General features: G+C 31.7%; 2 protein-coding genes across 4 annotated transcripts in view; one reads left to right on the forward strand and one right to left on the reverse strand.

The window, feature by feature from the left end:
- Positions 545 to 4,073, reverse strand: LOC105157287 (50S ribosomal protein L19-1, chloroplastic). Of its 3 annotated transcripts, XM_011073662.2 has the most exons (7): positions 3,919 to 4,073; positions 3,634 to 3,823; positions 2,017 to 2,277; positions 1,835 to 1,921; positions 1,570 to 1,703; positions 917 to 1,050; positions 545 to 823 (listed from the first exon to the last, which is right to left on the reverse strand). In XM_011073662.2, the coding sequence occupies exons 2-6, from the start codon at positions 3,799 to 3,801 to the stop codon at positions 945 to 947; spliced, it is 756 nt and encodes a 251-aa protein (XP_011071964.1). In that variant the 5' UTR covers positions 3,802 to 3,823; positions 3,919 to 4,073; the 3' UTR covers positions 545 to 823; positions 917 to 944. The 3 variants fall into 3 exon arrangements, with proteins under 3 accessions (XP_011071964.1, XP_011071965.1, XP_011071963.1); XM_011073663.2 differs by having other exon boundaries at positions 545 to 1,050; positions 2,017 to 2,259; XM_011073661.2 differs by having other exon boundaries at positions 545 to 1,050.
- The window catches only part of LOC105157288, a gene marked incomplete in the record, with an annotated part of 1,746 nt that continues 1,367 nt past the window's right edge, over positions 9,209 to 9,587 (forward strand). The window contains 1 exon segment of the mRNA XM_011073664.2: positions 9,209 to 9,587. Within this exon segment, the coding sequence (XP_011071966.1) occupies positions 9,577 to 9,587 (11 nt within the window).

Consider the following 9,587-nt stretch of genomic DNA (forward strand, 5'->3'; position numbering starts at 1 on the left):
TTCGACCTAACTCATTCAATGAATTAGAATAAATTGACGTAACTCATCCAAATACTTGATGTCGTTATGCAGTAGGCGTAGCGTAAGGACGACATTTTGAAAGATGCACTTGGTAGTATGTCGTAATGAAAAATGATTGAAATAGTGAAAATTTTGCATGCATGTAGAAAGAATTAGACCCTGTGTATGAAGATAAAAATGGCATAAGAACATGTACCACAAAGGAGAATAATACAAACTCATTTTCTATGCAAATTCTACACATTTCCATACCCTTCAGGTCTAAACAATTTAGGTTTAGACCATGCAGTTAAGATGAACCTGGCAACATCCAGAAAAGCGTGTGTTGGACAAAAGTTTTAATTCGAGAATCAACTCAAACTCGTGAACCATAACTTTCGAGATTTCTCAAAGCCATCACAAGGAAAGAAGAAAAGTTCTAAAAGAAGCATCACTATGCAGGGGGTCAAGCTTGTTTTCGGATCACAAAGCTTAACGAGCACGCCATAAGTTGCAAACACAATCATCTAGTCGGTAATCTCAATGCCTACGAAAGAGATGTAGTTTTTTCTGCAAGAACTTCTTGATTACAACTGTCCAACACATCTCAATAAACGAGGACAGTGTCAAAAGCGTCGACGCTTTATATTCTTCACATTCAATACGTAAACAATTATAACAACATAAGTGTTATACTTGCGTTAGAAGTTGCTCTACAAATTCCATCCTCGAGTAATTAAGCCAAAGAGAGAGCATGTGTAACAGTTTGCGGCTAGCTAAGCAATCCAGTTGTGTCTCCACAAACTTTGGTTCCTCAAGTTGACTATGAAGGAACAGTGTATATGAAAGTCTTATTAGTTTAAGGATAACCTCATCCTACTGCTCAGCAGAGCCCACAATCAGCACATAGACATACCTTTTCTATCCACTATCTAAACAAGAGGTTATTGCTTCTTAAGTGCGTTCATCTTATCTCTGAGATAGTAAAGCTTGGCCCTCCTCACTTTCTTCTTGTCCAACACTTTTATCTCCTTTATATTGGGAGAATACCTGTCAGTCATCACCCACTTGATTAGTCATCATTTGTGGAATTGTCTGGTGAAAATAACAGATAAGCTGGTGAAGAAAGCAAATTCTCAAGTACTAGCACAAAGCATAAATTTGTATCACACGTCATTAGGGATATAATATACTTTTCTCCCATCAAATATTAAACTTCAAGGGCATGTGATGCAACATGGCTTCAATAAATAGGTTGAAATGCATACTTAATATTTCTGCACCCAATAGTAACTCCATAACTACCCTTCACCACACCCAAACCATACAATTTTCAGTAAGAAATTCTTATTGTATTTTCCATTTTTTTTTATGCTCTAGAATCAAGAAAGATAAGCACACACAACTAGAACAAGTAATAACAGAGAATTCAAGAAATCACCAAGTTAAAGTTTGAGTAAGTTGCAGCATACAAATAGACACACAGACACATGCGAAAGAGAGAGTATAAGAAAAACGAGGTATGGTTTCTAAAATCCAAGCAAAATAACACTACTTGCAAATACTCACAGAGGGAAGAGAGATTCAATGCCAACTCCAGCTACAAGCCTTCTTATTCTGAAAGTCGTATTTAAACCAGCATTACGTCTAGCTATAACAATGCCTTTTATAACTGAAACACGCCTCTTGTTCTCCGGTACTTCCTGTGATGACAAGATCACGACAGTTCAGAAACTAAGAAATAATGAAATCGCCAACAAAAAGTTGGCAGCATATAATAGCCAACAAATTATAAAATCAAAGAATCATGACTTTTTCAGGAAGAAATCAGTACCAGTTTGAGCTGGACTATATAACCAGGCTTGATTTCAGGTATCTCTCGGCTTGTTTTCACTTCCTCGACTGCTTCTTTATCAATTATCTGCAGTTTGCATCAAGATAATAAAATCCTCATTGCATAATGAGAATTGCCAGCTATATAAATGAAAAGGGAGAAGGAAAGTCAAATATTTGTGCCTGCATTATGTGCCTTGCTGTTTTATCGAGTCTCTTGAATTTGATGCGTTGGGGTACATCAGGAGAGGCAGAAACATCTTGAGAAGTAGATCCTGTAGTCATATTCCTAGTTGCCAAAGTGAATACCGAAGGACCTGACTGATTCAAACATGAGCTTAGACCTCTGAGAGATGGCAACTCTGAAACTATACCATAACTTTTGGAGGATGCTGGCAGGACGACTTTAGTGCCAAAGCTTTTGTTCTGAAGCAAAAGACTCTCCTGTGATCAGATCAAACACAAAACTAACCAGAGAAAAATGAAAAGAGTAATGTGGATGCTCATACAGTACTATACGGTGACAAAGGAAAACATCAAGACAACATGCCTCAGTAATATTTAGGTTGATTTCTTCCTCACTCAGATTGTTAAAGATACATTTTCCACCATATGGATCAAACTATAAAAGCATTGGCATTTTTCTTTCATACTTCCAGTCATCAGTAAGAGTAGCATGCCCCTTCAACCTTCTTTTAGAACATCAATAAGCGTACTAAATCAACCTATACCAGTCAGACATTCATTTCCAGCAGTAAACTGTAAAATTTAATTTTAAATATTGGTCTGACAAAATTATAATGACAACTTGCGTCTTTTTATCCTGATTCCTGTAGAAGACAATGCAGCAGATTTCAGTGAAGCATCAGGAGAAACTTGCAGAAGGTACTTAGATGGGTTCTATAGTGAATTAAATTGATATCATACATTCACTGAGCAAAACTGCAATTTGCATGATTATCACGCAACTCGTGCGTGACTGTGTGAGCTGAGCTTGAATGATGGTCACGTGCAAGAAAAGTTGATGTAATGTAAACCATTGATTCTGAGATGCATAAAAAATTGCATAGAGTAAAAAAAAGCAGGTTCACGATGTCACTCATCACGTGAAGTTCACAATTTGAATCTACTCTCTTTTACATCAATTCTTTAGATGCCACTGTAAGCTCACTAGCAAAAGGCTTGTGCTCAAAAACATCATATCATTTTCAACTATAAAATCCTAGATCAAGTACAAAGTCAGTGTAGAAAGCTCATCCAAATTGGTCCCATGAATAAAAGAACCAAGATTGAGATTAAGGCAGGCCACCTAGCTTGAGAATCCTAAACCCAATCTTAGTTTGCTGAAATCTTCACTGAGACTTCTTCACTTAAAACACAAAGCGCCAAACTCTAAACTAGCCATGAAAAGAAGAGTATGCAATTACTTAACCATCAGTACACATGATTTACCTTTCTTTCCTTCTTAATTTACATTAACAATACCTTGTCTTAACCTCATTCAAGCAACCCGCATTAGAGTTATGCACTCTCTTTATTATGATTGCAACATTAAAATAACATGCAATTGCAGCAATTTCACTAGATCATCGAAGTCCCATAAAGTCCTATACAGCCTCCCCCAACCAAAAAAGTAAACACTATTTAGCAGGATAACAGAAAATTACTGTCATTTCGAAACCCATATCAAGATTAGGCCTTTCATAAGCTAACAAACCGAAGAATTCGCCGAATAACATAAACTCCAATTAAACTAAATAATCAGCAAGCATCAGCAGAAAAACTTAAATTAATACATACCAAGAAGAATGCTGAGCTAGAACAAGATTGCGGAGAGTTGAACCCCGACCACTGATTCATCGAGCAACCCAAGAATTTCGATTCAAAAGATACGATTCGTTCAACATTTTTCACATTGTCGACCATTTGCTTCATAACAAGCCGAAGTTTGCCGTACAGCGACTGCATCTCTTTCTCCCCGAATCAAAACCTGGCATTCATAAGCAACGAAGGGAAGAAAAGGGTTCAATTCATTCAGTTTTCCATAATCAGACCGTAAACAAAAAAGAAGAAAAAATTGGTAACCTTTGGATTAATGAAAATGGGATTCAAGAGATTGAAGGCAAAAACCCTAGTCAGGAGTGGCAGTGGGGAGGTTTTGGATTTCAGAATGTTGATGGACTTATTAGCCCTTGAGATTTCTCTATTTCTCAGCAATGCCGTTATGAGTTTTGAAGAATTATTAGTACTCTTTTTTATAACTTTTTCCCCCCCCCCCCCCCCCATATATATATATATACACATCAGCTGGTATAAATTTATAGAAATTTCATAAAAATAAAATAAAAATTAATCTTTTTTTAAATAACCAAATAAATACGTATAACGTGTACCTATAAATAATATATGCATCGAATCACATAATGTAAGTTTAGGTAGTTCAGATCGGATATATGAACTTTTGAATAACTATTTCAGCTATCCAATCCCAACCCAAAAATTATGGGGTGAAAATTCAAACGCATCTTGTCTTTGAATTGAAATATTATCTCATTCAGTGGCAAAGTATTGCCTCCGAACGAAATTCAGAATTCCACCAATCTGAAAAAATTTCGAGTACCCAATCGTGTAGTTCAAATAAGATTCTCTTATTTGAATTTAACCCGATTTTTTAAATCGAGTATGAATAACTCAATATCCCAACTTTAAAAAAAAAATTTAAAAAATTATTCTAATCAAATTAAATCGGATCAGGATCCGAACTACCCAATTCAAACGCTCAGTATGAGCACATTTCGACGATTATTTTTCTAAATGCTAACGTTCGATATTTATAATTCGACTTATTTTACCTATAAAATTGGAAATTCTTAGAATATTATAAACAAAAAGTAAATTCTATTTTTTTTAAAAGAAAAAAAGGAAATAGGATGGAGAAAATGGTTGAAATTAAAAAATTCAGAAGCAAATAATGCTAAGGCCCAATTCTTATGGCCTAATAACCAGGGGCCCAAAAGAGTAGTATGGCCCATCTCGAAATATTTCTTACTATTATTTTTATTTATGGACATCTGGACAAAAGTTAATCATGCCATTTAGACACAATTTACATATTTTATTTGTTGGATTTAAGGAAAATCTAAATATAATGATGAAATTAATTAATTCTTTTTAAACATTGAAAAATGATCGAAATGGTTTTTGGTTGAAAAATTAGAGGACTACAATACAATAATCAGTAACGATATGAAATAAACTAAATGGTTTATATATGTAGAAAATTATTAATAATATTTTAATTTAATAATTAAAATTAAAATTTTATAAATAAATTTGAGATCATAAATTCAAATTCGTAACTTCCTTTCCCACCCATATGGGGAAAGGTATCAAAATCTCCTAGGATTCCATGTTAGAGCAAGGGGTGAGAGTCACTGCCCATGTGCTCATATTAACTACCCTATATAGTATACATACATATATTTATATATTAATAATTATGATTTGAAATTTCATTATCAGGGTTAGTAAAAGTAAAGTCAAGAGTAGGAATAGGTCAGTTCTCATGTAATTATTAAATATTGTAAAAGTGTACTAGAATGTAAGAAATTTCAATGTTACCTTTTTCTTGCATATTGTTCTATACATAATTTCAAATTAATTTCCATCATAACTTAATTATAAGCTTTGAAACACTCATAATCATGTGCAACAATTATTAGCTGTTGTTTTTATAAACGAGGCAAAAACATTAGCTACAGCTAGACATTATCGCGCATGCTTTGACTATAGGCGAAATCACGGCAAATGTTGATCAGTTGTGGTGAAAACTGAAATTTTTAGCTCATTTTAAATAACATTAATTTGTCATGAATTTTAGAGTGTAGTAATATATAGTGTAGGCATTATCTATTAACCGTAAAAATAAAAACTAAAAAAAACTATATTCCGTCCAGTGCGTTGTCGCCACGTGCCACAGCCCTGAAACATATAGAGTCGAAAGAATCGATTTAGGCCCTTTAATTTAATTGGCACCCTTATGATCATAAATTGAAAAATGCAGCAATTAATGTGAGAAAAATGAAGATTGGGTAATGAAAAAAGGATGTTGTAATGGTAGATACATTCATCATATCTACCTTGTTTGTCCAAAACAAGAATGTGTAGTATTCATGGTATCCCTTCACTTCCCCTTTCTCCCACTTGTGATCTCTCTACACTAATTCAAACAGGGACCAGGCTTCGCAAGAACATGCCTTTTGCCGGTTCACCTCACGTTCTATGTTTTCATGTATGGTCTTAGATTGGTGAAATGAACCAAACTCTGCAAACCACAAAACACACACTACTTCTCCACCTATTTTATCCAAACTATGTCTTGGAATTAGGGTTGGCCAGTTTCCAGGCAGCAAATCTTGCTATTATATCTAATTATATAAATATTTTTTTTATTGTTTATAAAATTATAAATACACGATTTGAGAATGTAATTATAATTAACTATAAGTGTATCCGTTATTCAAGTGAAAATTTTTTTACATGTATGTTATACTGACAATACCCCTTCAAAGGTCTCTGTTTGTAATATTTGTAAGTACATGGTGTGTTTGTATAATTTAATTTAATATCAAGTGGTGCCACTGTAGTATACCCAACAAGAAATTTGTGGGCTAAACTAAGTTTTGTCGTACTCAAACAAATCATATGGCAAGTGTATGGTAATTTCATGTGATTAATGTATAGTTTAAGAAAGTGACTGATCATATGACAATAGGTGCAATAATACATATAGAAAAAATTGTATTTTTCCTTCTATTAATTATGAAATATTTATTAATAGTCCCATAAATTACAGACATTTTCAATTTTAGTCATTTTGAAACGGAAATTGAGGAAAGAACTAAAAGTGAAAATTGTTGTAACTATTGAGATCATTAACAAGAATTTTGTAACTAAGGAGACGAAAAATATACGAATCCCCTAAAATATGAGACGAAAAATGCCGTTTTTCTTAACATTTATTATACGGGGAGATCTGATGTAGATAAAAAAAAAATTATTAAAAAAAAAGAGAAAATAACAAAAATAGGGTTTTAGGTGGAATATCTTCACTTTTAATGGTAATTACGTAAGAGTCACTAAAATATGACCCTTTTACCAAAAAAGAATGAAACTTTTCCAAAAAGAGTAGACATATTTATTCAGTACATAAAGCTCAGGCTCGTTAATTTACAAGAAACTAGTCTATTATTTCACCTGCATTTCGACAGCAAATTGGGTATTTTTTTTCTTTTTTTGGATTACTTTGTTCACATATTAGAAGGGGTAAATTACAACTATTTTTCCATTTATAATTTATATATATATATATATTATAATTTTTTAAAATATTTTTATGAACTAATATTCCCTCTAGATTATCTATTGTACCCACCTTCGAAAATATTTTTTCAAATACTTTTTTTAGTTTTTAAAAAAATTCAATAAGGGTAATATAGTAATGTTCACTTCACCGTCTAGAGGCTACATAATTTTTTTTAATAGGGGATATTTATAATTTTCAAATAATGAGAGAGTATTTATAATCATACCAAATATCAGGAAAAACAATTATAATTCACCCTATTAGAAAATTACAAGAACAATTAAGGGCAAAAAGAAAAAGAAAAATAGAAAATAGAAAGAGGTAGAAAAAAATATTCAAAGTGTTTGGTTTCGGTTTCGGGCCATCTCAGAGATGGCCCGAAACATTTTCATATTTGGGTTGAATTATTTTATTTATTTTTTATTAATTTTTTAGTGTTTTGGAACAGTATTATGATAAAAAATACTATTTATTTTAATCCATTTACAACTAAATAAATTATATATATATATATATATAAGAGACATGATTTGACAATGAACAGTACTTTTTGTCTCCCACTAGCCAACATTAAACATAACATACTGATTTTATATTATCTCCAAAAATAAATTCAAACATACACACTATCTTTAACACGTACTCATTTATCTTTATTTTTCTCTCTCTATATTCACATAAAATATTAAAATAAGTTAAAAAATCAAATATAATGATATTATTTTTGGACAAGATCTGCAACAAGGACCTATAGTCCTAGATTCTTCTCCTAGTAGTCTAGTGTTTTTTTCACTTCTTTTTTTTTAATGTCAGTAAAAATAATAAGATACATTATAGCCACATGTCCTGAGAGGTTTAAAGCAATAATAAATATGTCATGGTGTTTTACAAAATTATAAATATTCATTGATTTCAATGTTTCATTTTATTAGAGTTTTATTTTCAATTTTTTTTCAAATACTTATCTTTTAAAATTCAATAAAAATAAAATAGTAATCCCACTACACTTTCTAGTAGCTATATAATTATTTTTATTTAAAAAAATATTTATAATTTTTTAAATAAGAGTAAGTATTAATCTATAATTATAAAAATAAATAAATAACATAAATTACATTAAGTTCATAGTAAAATCTACTTACTAGCAGTGCTAATATTTTCCAATGAAAGCAAGAAAAGGGAGTATAAAAAAGTGGGACATTGAAAAGCCAACTCTTAGTAATTATTACCATAAGTTAATTTTTTGACTGTCCTAATGTTTCACTTTCCCCACATGATGTGCTTTAATACTAGTTTCTAGGAGTCAAATCAGTGTTTTGTAGAAATCTATGCCACAGATCTGGTGAAGAAGAAGAGACTTCACTTGCATTTTTAACAGAACCAACCCAACCTTGGATTCACAAAAGTTGGTCAGGTTAAAATGTGTACATAAATTGACATGGAACCTAGAAAACATAAAAATAATAATTAATATGTTATTAATTAATTAATGAAAGCTAGGTAGTAAATTAAACCACCACATATTTGATTCAAAGTAAATTACGTTGAGTTTTTGTAAGATTTGACGTTCTTATAAATATTTTTTTGTTGTTTGAGAAATTATTAATACCTTTCATAACAACGTTCTTCCAATAATTGACCAGTTTCGTTACCTTTCATTAGGATGTCATTCGAATTTTATATTGAATTATCGAAAATACCCTTTTGAATCTTAAATTATTAATAATAGTACCCGTCCGACATTAGATTATTACATTTTTTTTATAACAACGTATGTCGTTTTGTTATTCAGTAAGGATTAAATTAACATTTTCATCTTATCTCGTTCAAGGGTTACATAATTATGTCATATTTTAGAGAGTACTGACAATTCTTAAACAAGGCGAAAGTGTGAGCTTGATATAATTTACTCTGTAATTCAATACACGAAAAATTCTAACTCGGACTTGACCTGACCAAATTTAAACTAATAATATGACAAGTACAATATACTTGTCGTGTGATTAATGTACAATTTAGAAAAAATGACCAATTACATAGTAAGTATAATACACTTACTCTGTAATTGATTTAATTCGACTAAATCTAATCGGGACAAAAATTTTCCTACAATGTAAACACATATATATAATGGAGGGTTTGATTGAATCTTGATTCTTCACTCACACTCATTTTATTATCTGCCAGTTTGCAAAAGCCCATATTTATATTCTTTTGTTTCATTAATGCTGCCAAGAAACCCTCTGGCGCTGGCAGCATCCATCACTCACACACACATTTAGCAACTTCACCTTCACCCCTCCCTCTATATCTCTTTCTATTCTCCCATCGAAATTTCACTGTCATCTCATCACTTCAATCCGCTTCCTGCTATTATTATGCAAGAACA

This window comes from Sesamum indicum, linkage group LG3 (assembly GCF_000512975.1).
Source record: "Sesamum indicum cultivar Zhongzhi No. 13 linkage group LG3, S_indicum_v1.0, whole genome shotgun sequence".
NCBI classification, from domain to species: Eukaryota; Viridiplantae; Streptophyta; class Magnoliopsida; order Lamiales; family Pedaliaceae; genus Sesamum; species Sesamum indicum.